This window comes from Xiphophorus maculatus, chromosome 3 (genome assembly GCF_002775205.1).
Source record: "Xiphophorus maculatus strain JP 163 A chromosome 3, X_maculatus-5.0-male, whole genome shotgun sequence".
Lineage (NCBI taxonomy): Eukaryota > Metazoa > Chordata > Actinopteri > Cyprinodontiformes > Poeciliidae > Xiphophorus > Xiphophorus maculatus.
In genome coordinates, this window is record NC_036445.1 from 27,501,235 (window position 1) to 27,515,443 (window position 14,209).

Below are 14,209 nucleotides of genomic sequence, written 5' to 3' on the forward strand. Positions count from 1 at the left end.
TCTGCAGTTTATTGATCTGAAACATTTCAGTGGAACACAAAAATCAAAAGCATACTAAATATGAATACTTTTTTTATTGACTTTAAATCAAAACGATGCTGATGCTTCCCATGTTTTCAGGTGCAAAGGAGGCCGGCGGCAGCTCCCAGGGCCAGTGGGTGTACGTCAGCGACACCACCGTTCAGACTGTACCCGAGTCCAGAGTCCTCAGCTCTCAGGCGTACCTGCTCTTCTACGAGGAAGTGCTGTGATCCTCCGCATCGCTCAACTTCTTTTGGTCTATTTTTGGTATTTAAAAAAAAAAAAAAAGACTCAATACTCCTCATAAGCTCCTCATGCAGTTCGAATACAGGAAGAGAAGAAGAAAAAAAAAGGGAAGCAACTGACATTTTCAAACACAAAGGATATGCAAGGGAAAAGAGAAAAAGTAAATGTCGACATCATCTGGATTTTACCTAGAATTTCATTTCAGATCCCGAATTCAAACTCTCGTCTTCTGAGAGCGCGCTTCGGAGAAACACCTGGAGCTGGTTAGTATTTCTAATGAGTCTCAGTCTGAGTAACTTGCTGAAGGTATAAAACGCATGACGGAGTTTGCTACCGTAACGGACTAGCAACTAGCAGAATCAATGCATGCCTAACCGCAGTCTGCACTGACTTGTTGATGTCAATACATTGTGTGTCAGAATGAATGAGTGAAAGACAAATGAATGTAGCTGAAAGGTGCTACGACTATCAGTTTGGGCAGTTACAGTAAATCTATCAATATATTTCGTCTATATTGTCTCCATGTTTATGCTGGTCTGAATTACACGACAATATTGCCAAGTTGCTCTTCCAAATTCTGTTTGTCTGCAGCTCCTTTAACATTGCCATCGCTTGCATCCCATCATGCACTTGCGAGAGGAGAATCACCGACTGTTTTTGTGGCGCCGTCGTCTGGTGTGAGATTAGCTGCTGCGCTACAAATGTCAAGGTCACTGTGGGTTATTACGGCATTTATTAAAGAGCAGTTGTAAGAACACAGGGTCCAATTTTGTTTGTCATTCAGTAATGCTGGCAAAATGGTTTTAAAAAAATCATTTTTGTTAAGCTAATAGTCTTCAGTTTATGCTTTGAAAAATTCAAAACAAATTAATCAGCAATTTTACCTCATATTTATTTTAAAATATGATTTATGTTGCTTCAAAAAGTTGATTAGAGGTATGTGTGTGGCTGCGTTTGTCCCGCCTTGCGAAGAAAAACCTCACCTTGAGTCATTATGCGTTTCATCAGCGGGGAAACAAATAAGGCAAAAAAAACCTAAGAGAAATAAAAAATTTGAGTCTTCTTCCCTCTGAAACAACTTCTATTCTGAAGGTTGTTTTTAATTAGTGCGACCTGGCAACACTCGGGTGTGACGCTACTGCTTGTCGCACATCGCCATCTGATTACCGATTGGTCGAGTCTAAAGTCTGACGACTCCTCTCGTTTCTTGATATCTCTTCACATCTATTTATTTTTTTTCTTTCTGCTGTACAGCAAAGACAAAACAATGCATTATGAGACAGAAACATATCGATGCAAGTTGCTCTTGCGCTGGTAATAATGAGAAACCCGCTAATATTACTAAAAGCTAATTATATTTTCATCAACAGTTTCGCCCGTTTACCACTACAAACAGCTGTCGGCGAATACTGATGAAAACTGCGACACGTAGCGTCTTTTACCAGCAGTTTCTCTGTAAGCCTGTTTGCTTTGTATTTCATGGGAATGTACAAATACCAGACTTTCTGTGATCGAGTTTGCCAAAGACACGTTTTGCATCGGGTGTGGAACTTGCTGTAACTAAAAGCACGCAAGGATAAATGATGTGTTTTACAGAGCAGTCATCTTCCTCCATGTCGTCACGGCGATGAGAGCAAAAATTAAACATTCTTCATATCAATTTAAAGAAATCAATGAAGGCCGGTTTGGGGACAAATGAATGTGTTGCCTAATTTTGGCATCAGAATATATATATATATTTTTTTGTTCTCGTTTGCTCGCCAATCATTTTGCCACAAATGTATAAAGAGCGATCAGACCATCGGGTCACAACCTTGAGTTTAAAGAAGAAAGGATGAATTCAGTGCCTCTGCCTTCATATTAACAAACTTGTGTGTGATGAGGATAAAATATTTGCAGAGTAATTTAAGCAGGGACGTGTGCGTTTTATTTATGTACAGTATAGAGTTTTCTGTCGGCAGAAACAGTACAAAGTACTGTATGTGTATTTGTATAAAAGAGAGACAGTACAAAAACTCATGGTGCTTTGGGTGTGAAAGATCCTCCCACCTCCTGGGACTGAAAGTAAGACAAATTGAAATTCTGTAACGCTTCAATAATGTTTTGGAATGAGTATAAAACACATTGTATCAAAAATAAATCTGATTCATGAACTGTACAGTCTGCAGGACTCCTTTATTTTTCACATTCCATCTTTTTGTGGAACAGTGCTTGCTAAAGAGAGATCAAGACAGATTTTATGTTCCTATTTTGAAACTGTTGTCATACTGTTGTGTTTTTCTTTTTTTTGTCCGGGCTGTCACTGCGCATAACCGCCGAGCCGCATCCCGCGCTGACGGGTGCAAAGCAGCACTGCTTCGGAACATGTCGCGAGCTGGTGAAGAGGAGGTGGGTGTGGAATCACGAAAAGGGCAACGTCGAAAAGCATCGCCCCGCGTGTCCTCTCGGCTCCCCGCGCGCGGTGACGTGCCTGTCACGCAGCTGGAACGTCGGGACCGGTTGTCACGCGGCCACCAACGAAAACGGCAAATCCCTCCTGAAATGTGTTTTGTCTATTTTTTTTTTTAAAGGGGGGGGGAGGAGGGCGTGTAGCTGGAGGAGACGCTGCTGAGGCGTTTTGACGTGATTTAATCTCACTTAATGAATTCTTCCCTCCCTCCTCTGCCCACCCCCCAACAATCTGTGACACACTGGGATGAAAGTAATAAGGTGCTGCTGGAGTTGCTGCCTTACCAGCAGTGGAGGTTAAAATTGTCTTCTTCACCATGCAATCTGCTGTCACTGTCGGCCTCACCTCGACGGACGCGGGCGCCCGGCACTCAACACGTTTTCTCATGCTGACGTCGACACACTTGGACTGCGCGTGCCTGGGGCTTCGGACAACACCTGCAAAAATCCTTTATCAAGGGTTGGCAAGTGATTACTTTGCCAACCTGAATAATATTTGCGTGATATATTTAGTGTAGATTAAAGTTACAAAATGTAACTTTTGTAAAAAAAAAAAAAAAAAATTAATTATAAATATTATAATTTTTTAGATTTTCTTTACTTGTTCAATCTGTCACCATGTCGTGGCAGTATGGTACGAGGCAGATATGTGAAAGGATCGATCTCTACCGCCTCCAAAGCGCCACTCCAAAACAAAGCCAGCCAGTCAGAGCCAGGAGGAGGCTCTTAATGTTGTCAATCAACTGTTCAACATGCTAATGGCTGGGAAATTACTTACCATTACAGGAAAACTGTTTATCCGCCGTCAATGGTGGCCATAGCAACTGACCTCAGTATTCATGACATGCTTAGCTAGCTGCGGCATAGCAGAGAGCAGGGGGGGAGGGATGGGGGCCCTGTTCTGCTTTGGGCCCGCTACAATGGTGACCCGCCTGTGATGGTTCACCCACCAAAGATTGCACTGGTGCTGCGTTTAGATGCTATGTGCGCCCGTCGACTCCTTTACAGCGCATAGAGAAGTCCAAAAGAAAAAGTATTTCATTCATCCACCACTAAAAAGCCAATAAAGGATTTTGGTCTGGCTCAATATTTAGTTGACTGATATTTTTTTTTTGTTTGTTTTCTTGTTTTATTGAAACAGAAAATCCAGAAATATGAAAGCTACATACATTTTTAAGTAACAAAAACCCCCCACTTCTAAGCAAGTCCCACCATTTTATATTTGTATTTTTTTTTCTTTTTGAACATATAACCTAATTCGTTCTGTTTACGTGCAGCGTCACACATCTTTACCGCTTCTAAACTTGAATCTAAACATTCCCAGTTTTCAGTGAAGGCAGCATAGCTCCGCTTCCTCCTGTACAGCTTCTTGCTACCTGCAGCCATTTTGATTTGAACCGTATCTCCGGAGAGAAGCAGACTGGAAAAGGTGGGAATTGTGTTACGCTAAGAAAAGCCCGCGTGTTTAATTTGATGTCTACTCCCCTTTGAACCGTTTGACGGACCACAGACTCGCTCCTGTGTTGCCTTAGAGATAACAACAGAGTCAGTCCCCTGCGAGCTCTAAATCTTAGCTAGCATTAGCCGACGTTAGCTTCCTTAGCTCTACGTACGAGGCTGTCTTGGAGGTTGGCATTTCATCCGCCCGTGCGCTTTATTTTGGTCTCGCACGTCAACATGACATGAGACCCGTCGTTTCACCTCGCCTGTATCCAACACAACAGCCGAAAAAACTGTCAATAATTTCCAGTAATCCCCGGCGTTTTTAGCTAGTGAGCCAGCGGCAACGTTGGCGCTTTTCTGGCTGTTAATGAGAGGCTGTCTTGTAAGGTGTGTTAGATTGCGGATGTCGTCTCAGCCGAACCTGAATGTCACTTGTTCGGGATATTGCAGGTGTTACTGCGGAGAGGAGAGATGTGGGACCAGGGAGGACAGCCGTGGCCGCAGTGGCCTCTGAGCAGCCAGCAGCAATGGATGCAGTCCTTCCAGCACCAGCATGACCCAGGTCAGTGAAAGATGCGTTCAGGTTCTAAACATTTTGTTTCTTTTCTCCAATAAGAAAAACGATGCACGATTGTTTGTGATTATCTGTTGACATGTTGGGATTATTTGTTGTTGTTTTTTTAGGTCAGGTGGACTGGGCTGCTCTGGCACAGGCCTGGATAGCCCAAAAGGAGTCAACAGGAACACAAGCGCACAACATTCAGCCTAATGGTCAGGACCTCCCCAGCCATGATTCTGGTCCACCTGCTCCGCCGGCTAACCATGGAGCCTTTCAGGGTGAACCAGGGTTTGGACGGATGTGGCAACCAGGTAAACGCTGGAAGGGTTGGGGGGGATACTTTGATTTGACTGTAGGCTTCCCAGAGAGCCACTTCTCAGGTCAATTCTGCTCCAACTAAAAGATCAGAACTCTAACGTAATGCTTGATGTCTCTGATTCAACACATACCGAGAGTGCTAGGCTAGCATTAGCCTTTTTTTTCCACTCTTTGTTTTGATATGACACTTTTAGTATTAAATTTGTAACATTTCTAGTGAATTGTTTGGAAAAAGTGTTCAGGAAAGGCTGTTTTTCAGGTTTGTGAACTTAGTCCTTTGCTGTGAATGTTGTGAAATGTAATAACTCGTGTTTCAGCAGTTCTCTGTCCTGCTGCTTCTGAGACATGCAGGTCACGTGACGGAGAGAACCAAAAGTAATTGTAAAAGGTGAAGATAACTTGGATCAGGGAACACCCAGATTAGTCAGATCAGTGCAATAATTGGCAATGTAAATATTTTATTGTATCGTCACTCGAAATCCAGATGGTACAGCAGGATCATCAGATACAAACTGGCATCAGAAGAATGCAGGTTGTGAAAACAAGAAGTCTCGTTCTAACATAAACTGTGTAGATGTGATTGTGTCTTGCGCAGTTTTGATTAAGAAAATTGTTGTTCATTCAGTGAAGTTACCAGAGGTATTTTTTGACAAACGTAACAGCAGTGTTGTTTTAAAAAATTACTCAAACAGAAGTAAAAAAAAAAAAAAAAAAGGATGCTTAAGTAAAACTTTTCCAAGATATGTGTTTTAAAAAGTTACTCAAGTAAGTAAACCTGAATAAATGTAACTAGTCACTACCTGCCTTTTCCGATAAGGTCGTTGTATAAATTGTGCTCATGAAAACGGGCAGTGATTTCAGTTTCTGTTTTTTTTTTTAATTGTTTATGCAAATTGCATCCATGTGACTCCTTGAGGATGTGGCAGATGTACAATAACAGACAGTAGACCAGGAGTGTCCAAACCTTTTGTTGCGTTTGCCAAAATCGTTAAGTTAAAAGTAATCCTTGAAGAAAAACAAAAACAAAACAACTTTTGTTAAAAACTAAAATCCCTAAAAATGAGATTAGGATTTTTGCTCGAGTAATAATAAAAAACAAAATGTAGATTTATTTTTTACTTTTTGTAGAAAGTGAATGTGAAAATCATCAAAGATCTGAAGCTTAAAAAGGAGTTTGCGTTTTCTCTATAAAAACGAATCCAGTTTGCACATTCTTTTGTGCCCAATTGAAACAAATAGAGGGGAAAACTCATAGCAGTAAAAACAGGATTTGGGTCATAATTTTTTATATGCTCACAAATAATTACAAAGTCTCCTTTTGAGTAAGAGTCACTGGATGAATATGTTCATGTTTACTATGAAGTGAGAGAGAATTTAAAAATAAGTGTGGTTATTAAAAGACAGGTGTTTTGTGTTTTAACCTGACCTGTTTTTGATTGGAAAAACAAATTATTTTCTCCATGATAATCTTACCTTGATTAAAATAAAAAAGTCTCCATCTCTGCTGGAGCACAGAATCAGTCCAGGGTCTGCAAATATGACATATTTAGCCATTTGAACTCGTTTTATTGAGTGAAGCCTCAATAAGCCGTGAGAGGTGAAACCTGTCTTGGTTTCACCGCTCACCCAGAAATCAGTGTGAACAAATTAGGATAAAGGATGAGATTTACTGGAAATTGTGGAAAACGTATAATAAGTAAATGGTGACATGTTGCTTTGCAGAGTGGGGGATACACGGTCAGGCCCCTCCCCCTCCGCCGCCACCCCCACCTGAGCAGCCCTGGATTCCTCCGGGGTCCGGCCCGATGGACGTGGTGGCCCTGAGCGAGGACAGCAACAGCCAGGACAGCGTGGAGTTCAACTCTGAAGCCCACCGCGGGGGTTACCCCCAGAACAGCCATGGGTATGGGGCACAGCCCGACAGCTACGCCATGGCCCCCATGGCCATGAACCAGTTTGATTATCAGGTATGCAGATGCTGCGGTAGAAACTGTTGAAGCTTGTTGGGTTTTAGTGTGAGAAGCGAGTAGCAGAGGAAGAGGCAGTCCGCAACGTCTGTGCTGGACGCCAGCGTCTAGCTGCGTCAAAGACTCTGTCCACATGTAATGCTTTACACTCTGCATGTTTGGAGTGTTTAATAAAATGTTACAGCAGATGTTCTGCATCATTTTGCAAATTTCAACTTATGAAGTGAGGCACCTGCACTTTGTATAGAAGTTGGACATCCATTGTGGCATTTGGAAAAACAGAGAGGATTTGCTGAGACAGCAAACACATCTAGTTTATGTTTTCCTAAGAACAGAGAAGGGCTGAGAGCATTAATCGGGTTAATTGTGATGAATTTATTGTTGACGTCAACTAATTTAGTAACCGGTTTATTAACTGGATTATATTGACTCAGACTTGGGATTTGTTGAAAGAAAAAACAAACTGAGAGCAGTGATTAAGCCAAAACTATACCAAAAATATTTTCATTTTGGGTTCAAGATAAACAAAGAATCCTTCTTTCTCTATAAATATGTTCACCTGAAACTCCTCAGGTGGCAATTTTAGCTTCACATGTTCAAATTCTGTAAAAAATCTTTTTTTAAAAATGTCATATTATGCACATTTTTAAATGTAATTATTAATCAGTTAATTCCAAAAATAATCAGCATAAAAGATTTAAAGAATGCTATGTTGAAATCAAGCCATAAAATATTTATTTTCTCACTTAAAAAGGGAATTGAATTATTTGTATAATTTAATGAATTTCTAATATTGTATAAAAAATTCTTAAATGAAACTCTATAGAGCGTAGTATTTTTTAAGTCCAATTAATTGTCAGAATAATTGATTGATTATTCAATCACTAAGATAATCGTTAGTGGTTATCAATCACTAAGATAATCAAATGACGTCTGCTCTACAACATTTGCTTAGCTGCTCTAAAAAGAAGCATCTTAACATGACAAGTATTTATTCAGAGTAGGAGTTTATAGCAGAATATTGCTGTATGTTGCTGAGCCGGAACCAAAAGCAACTTTAATTCTCTGAATATAAAGTAACAAATGCCGACCAGATGTAAAGATAAAGCCCAATGAGGGCCACCGTTGACTTTCCAGAAGGTTCCGGTAGGAAATCTGGCCGTCTAGCTAACAACTACAGTGATGGAAGAAACGATGAGCTCCATTTGCTTTGGTCCAGTATTTAATTTTCAGCCTGTTCCGTCTGTTCATAGCACGGTGCCGCTCCATCCTTCCCCCCGACTCCCACGGGGTTTCACTCCCCGTACTGGCAGGGCCCCCCTCAGAGCAGGCGGGACACCCGACCGCCCGGCTTCAGGGACCGGCCCCGGTCCCCCATCCCGCTCCCCGTCAAGCCTCCAGAGGCCCCGGCTCCTCTGGCTCCTCTAGCACCTCTAGGTGAGTTTCACTATCCATTGCTTTGCAAACCTGATGGAATTTAAATACGTATTCAATGCCTTTGCTAAAGTATTCAGACCTTCAACCTTTTCACATTGCAACCACAAATCTCAGTGTATTTTTTGAGACTTTATGTTGCAGAGTAGTACATAGTTGCGAAGAGAGGAAGTGCGTTTCAACATTTTTTACAAATGAAAAGTTCGGATTTGTGTTTTGTCCTCTTTATTGTGATATCCGTAAATAATATCCAGCACAACCAGCTGATGGGACTAAATACAGGACAATCAGGAAGAAAACCAATTAAACCATGACACAAATATTAGTAGAAGAAAGTGATGTATTTTCCTTTTGATTTGAATTCAACATTTCAGTGTAATTCTGCCCATTCTGCTCAATATTTACATAAACAGTCTGTCTGGTCAGACTTTTCACATATGGCCTTGTTAAAAAAAAAACGTTGTTTTAAAAAATCTTTCAAATTTTCAGTTGTTTTTATTTTATCTGTATATATTTAATTAATTATAGTTTATGATAAAAAAAATTTTTTTTACATCTAATGGGTTATAGTTTGTTTTGCCGACAAACAAATTAATTTCCGCACTGTAGGACTATTCTTTTTAAAAAAAATGTATTTATTTATTTTGAACATGATAGAAGTATAAAATCAGACTACAAAATTCTACTCTTATTTTACCTCAAGTATGCACTAAATTGCGTTGGTTTATGTCAGAATATTCCAGTATATACATGAACGTTGCAGTGTTACCTAAATTAAATTTCTAAATGTTTCAGGTATTTTTTAAAGTTTAGTTTATGAAAAACATCCAAGTTTATTACAACTTTTACAAGAAATATCAGTTTCAAATGATTTCCAGTCATTTGTTCTGCACTGAAAAGTCAACAAGCTAAAAGAAAATCTCATGTTGTAGACAGGAATGTGATTACTCGGTGATAGTTCCTGACAAATTAAACACTTGCATCGTCAATGTTGATTTTCTTCAGACGCCATAAAGCGTCGCACGCTGCCAGCATGGATACGAGAGGGTCTGGAGAAGATGGACAGGGAGAAGCAGAAGAAGCTGGAGCGAGAGCGGATGGAGAAGGAGCGCGCCGAAATGAAAAAGGACAACAGGAAAGAACATGAAGTCAGCATGGAAGGGGATGGGCCCCGTTTGCCCCGCAAGAGCAAATTTGTAAGAATCTTTTTGGATCTTGATGCTGGACACTTTCTGGGTTATTTTCTTTTTGCCATCAAGTAGTATCGACTCCCAATTCCTGCTAACTTTTGAAATCAGGACAGCGACGACGAGGGCAACGACGAGCACGAGAGCGAAGAGAAGATGACCGTGAAGCGAGAGTTTACCGCCCGCAGCCCGTCTCCATCGGTGGAGGACAGCGAACCAGAACTAACCGACGAGTTAAAGGAGGAGCTGCTGGTCGGTTCCTCCGTCACATCATCCCAACGTCACAAACAGCCGGCTGCAGCCATGTCAAACATGAACCCGTTTGTTTACATCTCTCCTACAGATGGGCATCACTAAAACTCTCCTGACTGAGATCCTCCTCACGGTCACCAACGAGGAGATCATGCACGTTGCCAGGGATACCCACAGAAAAGCCACTCGAGGTCTGCTTGCCCCTTTCCCTCACCATGTCATCACCAGTTGCTTTTCACCAATAAGTCTGCAGATAAATGATGTGCATAATAATGTTTATAATCTAGTCACATGTAAGAAAGTTGATTGAGCATCATATGGAGTTTATCTGATATGCATTTTCTTAAACCATTCTCTGCTAATGCACCAGATGGAGAGAGAGCATGCCTCTGATAAATTAGCTAAAAAAATCTAAAACTAACTGGAAAAAAACAAGTGTCTGTAGTCACTGAATTCACCTCTAGGGGGAGCAAGTGACATGGTTTATTGAAGTTACTGCATTAGTACAGATTGGTTTCTTACCCTGTTTGACTTGAAGTTTGTTGTTAACCCTCTCTTTTTTTTCTCTATTTTTCTTTTTTTTTGTGTATATTTTCATTTTTGCTTTAATCTCTTGTTACCAACGGCAGCTCTTGTGACTAGTGCTAAATCTGTGGCCCCTTCTCTAGCAACTCTCTTCCGTTAAGAGACAATGGCAGTTTGTGTTTTAACATGTTGTTCCTGTTGTTGATGTGAATCAAAGCTCCTGCAAAACAGCTGGCACAGTCAAGTGCACTGGCTTCTCTGACCGGTCTCAGTGAGTATCCCTTTTTCTGTCGCTGGGAGGGGGGTGGGTGGGTGGGGTGGGGTGGGGGGAACGAGAAATGCTTAGAAATCATGGATTGGAGTTATATTGGGCAAAACAATAAGAATTTTAAGACATGACGGCAAAATATATTAGTTTTTTAAGGTCATTCAAGACTCATTTTCTGTTTAGTTTCACAAAAGCATGCTCTTTTCTTTTTTTTTTTTAGATTTATCAGTGATGACTGCAGATTTACATAGGATTAAGTGCCTTTCATGGGGGTTCCTGTGTTTGAGTCTGTTTCATTATTTGGAACCTAATTGTATGAGAATGCGTCTCGTTTTCCTTCCAACGATTGAACGGTCTGGGGGGGGCTCTGTTGTGGCAGGCGGGATTGGTGACTACGGCTCAGATGAAAGCGAGGACGACGACGCTCGCAGCGCTCGAGGGTCTGACTCTTCGGAGACAGACGAGGAAGAACTGCACCACCGCATCCGAGCGAAGCAGGACGCCTTCCGCCGTAAAGAGCAGGAATTGCAGGAGAAACTGGCACAAGAAGCTCTGATTGCATGTGGTGAGTCTCAAGTTAGCTTTTCTCTTTTTAAGCACTTCAAAGGCATTGAGTTTTTTTTTTCTGTTGTCTCACATCAAAACAAGGAGAAAAAGTTTCCAAAGTGTAAAATTGTATACATAGAAGTACGATAAAATTATTTTTATGACTGTCTAACCTCTTCTTTCTTAGATATACACTACATTTACAATCTGACCCCATAAACGACATGTCATATAAGACTAATGCTATTTTAGACATTTTACAACTGTAGATGTAGTTTGAAACATTTTATAAAAAATACAGTTCAAATACAGTCTAAAAGTGTGGAATTTCATTTTGCTGTTTTCCATCCCTGGAAACGTATGTAAAGATATTTGTAATTCCCTCTCTTTGACTAAATATGATTCTTCCTTACTTTGTGTCCTTACTTTTGTTTTCCTTTGATTAACTATCTCCTTCCTCCACTGTGTATTGTTTCTTTCATTGTTTCCTTGGTTTCTTTTTTTCTTCTTTTCCTTATGTCCTTTGTTATCTTAATTTGATATAGAAGTAAACGTTTACATGAAAAGGAATTAAAGCTTTAGCAGGTAACATTTATAAAAATGTGTTTTTTACATATTTGTTAAAACTGTAATTATGTCATGACACTAGAATGACAGATAATCTGAAAAAAATGTAGCTACTCTGTCTTCCCCCATTGCTTCCTGTGCCAACTACAGAAATGCAATTTGGTTAGAAACAAATAATCAGAGCCAGGAGGAGGGTCTTAGTGCTGTCAATCAAGCTCTTGTGATAGTTTTAAGAAATATGTAAAAAAAAAAAAAACCCGCATTTTTACAAAAGTTACATACTGCATCTTTAATGAAAAAACTTAAATTATACAAATGAGAACCACTTACTACAACTTTATATAAAACTAAGGTTCTTACATTTGTTTTTAATCTTTCTTTGTGTGTTTTCCAGACGAGATGGCAAAGGAGAGATTGAGCAGAGACAAGGGGGAATACAATGAGGGTCAGTTAGAAAATGCACACAAACAGGAAGTAAACGAGAAGGAGCCAGAGTCTGTGGTAGACAGGCGCGGGTCCCGTAGTGATGAGGGCAAGCACTCAGGCCGAGGGAAGGAACAATCGAGGCGAGGCAGCAGCGACTCCCCGGCCAACGGTCACAGCAGCAGCTCCCGCTCCACCTCCAGCCGCAGCAGCTCCCGCTCCTCCTCCACGTCCTCGTCTTCCTCTGCATCTTCCCGTAGCTCCTCTCGGTCTTTGTCCCCGCAAAGGAAGAGGCGGCGTAGTCGCTCTTCGTCCCGCAAAGCCCGGCGGCGCAGCCGCAGCCACAGCTCCCACAGGCACCGCAGCGAGAAGGCCAGGGACAGGAGGAGGAGCAGCGCAGAGCGCTCAGGTCGCCACAAGAGGGAGCGCAGCGGTTCCAGAGAGAACAGGAGCCGCAGGAGTAGGTCCCGGTCCAGGGAGCGAGACAGGGACAGAGGCAGGGGTAGGGGCAGAGACAGCCGCAGTCGCAGCAGAGACAGAACTAGGGACAAGGACAGGAAGAGGAGCCGGGAGCGCAGGGACAGCAGTCACAGTCGGAGCAGCAAACACAAACAAAAGGTCTCCAGCAGGGACAGGGAGAGGAGGAGAGACAGAAGTCGAAGCCATGAAAAAGATAAGAAAAAGAAAGATAGAGACAGAGAAAAAGATTCAGACAAAAAGAAAGAGAAGCCTAAATCTAAAGACAAGGAGAAGGAAAAAGGAAGCTCCGTTACAGAGGAGAATGACAAGGCAAAGAAAAGGAAAGAGAGCGACTCTTTGACAGACTCCCAGAGCGACAAGCGCTCTCGGCAAGATAGCAAATCGTCTAAGAAGGGCTCCAGCAAAGCTAGCAAGAAGCGCTCAGACTCCGACTCGAGTAGATCCCCCAGCCCTGAAGTTAGCAAGGAAAAGAAATCTAAGAAATCCAAACGTAGCCGGTCAAGGTCGGTGGAAAAATCTCACAAGTCTGGTAAGAAGGCAAGCCGCAAACACAAGTCTAAGTCACGATCAAGGTAGTATTCGTTTTTTATTCCCTCTACTTACTCTGTTTGTTGTGTGTCTCACTTGAATTTGTATTTTCAGAGAAATTTTGACTGTCGTTGCCGCAAAGTGCTCAACTGTGTAAAATCAAGTGTTATACAGTACAGGGCTTATGACGGTTTTCTATGCCATATATTCAGTACACCTTGGGTCATTTTTGCCTTTGAGGATCTTCGTAGTAAAATGTAAAACTGTTTGTTGCGTTGCACTGTCTTCATGGTAGCTTCCTATGTAGAGACCTATAGGACATTAGTCTCTTTGCTATGATGGCTGGGAAGCAGAATTTATCTTTGCATGTTGTAGCGTATGCTTTGAGCGCTAAATATATCATTAATGTCGCGCCATCCGCCTCTCTTCCAGGTCCGCATCCCCATCCCATCGAAGCAAACGCTGAGGAGCACAGTCGACATCTGGATCTGTGCATTTACCCGCTTAAAATTCCATGAGTTGAGCAGGCTTGTCTCATTATAGAGGCAGTTGTGTAGGTGAACACCCCCCTCATACATTTCTTTTATTGTAAATATGCTGTAATTTTTAAAGTGTGACTGATAAACAATACATTTTGAATGCTAGATTTCATTATGCAGAGTTTAGTCGCACTAAAATCTGAAGTTGTACCGTTTTAAAACATATGAACATTTCCTTCCCTTCTCACGTTGTTGTACGATGTCCAATAAAGCCGTTATCTTCCTTGTTTTGTCTCATGTAATTTCAAATGCTGCTATCGTCATTGCTGTAACGAATCAGAAGATGAAGATTTATTAGAAATGGGATTGGGTAGTGGGCTTTGTCCATGTAATTTAGCTTTAGCAGATGAGAAAAAAACAAGCCACTTGCCTGGACTTACAAAGCCAGTTTGAAAAGTTAGTCCTGTTTTGAGGTTTAAATGAAAATAAGCTCTTAAATGTATTTGCAGATCCTTTGA

The 14,209-nt window shown here is 41.4% G+C and overlaps 2 protein-coding genes across 4 annotated transcripts in view; both read left to right on the forward strand.

Moving 5' to 3' along the window:
- usp45 (ubiquitin specific peptidase 45) overlaps positions 1–2,425 on the forward strand; it is a 43,419-nt gene extending 40,994 nt beyond the window's left edge. For both annotated transcript variants that reach the window (XM_014471900.2, XM_023330731.1), the window contains exon 18: positions 121–2,425. In XM_014471900.2, coding sequence (XP_014327386.1) covers positions 121–251 — 131 coding nt within the window. In that variant the 3' untranslated portion in view covers positions 252–2,425. The remainder of the gene's footprint in view (positions 1–120) is intronic.
- A 1,619-nt stretch (positions 2,426–4,044) lies between these two features.
- On the forward strand, positions 4,045–13,978 carry pnisr (PNN interacting serine and arginine rich protein). Of its 2 annotated transcripts, XM_014471904.2 has the most exons (12): positions 4,045–4,144; positions 4,609–4,720; positions 4,843–5,028; positions 6,758–7,002; positions 8,256–8,439; positions 9,442–9,632; positions 9,735–9,875; positions 9,967–10,066; positions 10,618–10,671; positions 11,048–11,233; positions 12,176–13,256; positions 13,645–13,978. In XM_014471904.2, exons 2-12 carry the CDS (start codon positions 4,630–4,632, stop codon positions 13,676–13,678), a joined length of 2,493 nt encoding a protein of 830 aa, XP_014327390.1. In that variant the 5' UTR covers positions 4,045–4,144; positions 4,609–4,629; the 3' UTR covers positions 13,679–13,978. The 2 variants fall into 2 exon arrangements, with proteins under 2 accessions (XP_014327390.1, XP_023186497.1); XM_023330729.1 differs by lacking the exons at positions 9,735–9,875; positions 9,967–10,066; positions 10,618–10,671; ... (1 more) ...; positions 12,176–13,256; positions 13,645–13,978 and having other exon boundaries at positions 6,758–6,938; positions 9,442–9,529.
- Positions 13,979–14,209: the final 231 nt, after the last annotated feature.

Excerpts from the sequence above, each read along its gene's own strand:
- pnisr (XM_014471904.2), top strand. The coding sequence starts at position 4,630 with ATGTGGGACCAGGGAGGACAGCCGTGGCCGCAGTGGCCTCTGAGCAGC. Across the intron at positions 9,876-9,966 it reads AGTTAAAGGAGGAGCTGCTG|ATGGGCATCACTAAAACTCT; the intron begins GTCGGTTCCTCC and ends TCTCTCCTACAG. Across the intron at positions 10,672-11,047 it reads GGCTTCTCTGACCGGTCTCA|GCGGGATTGGTGACTACGGC; the intron begins GTGAGTATCCCT and ends CTGTTGTGGCAG.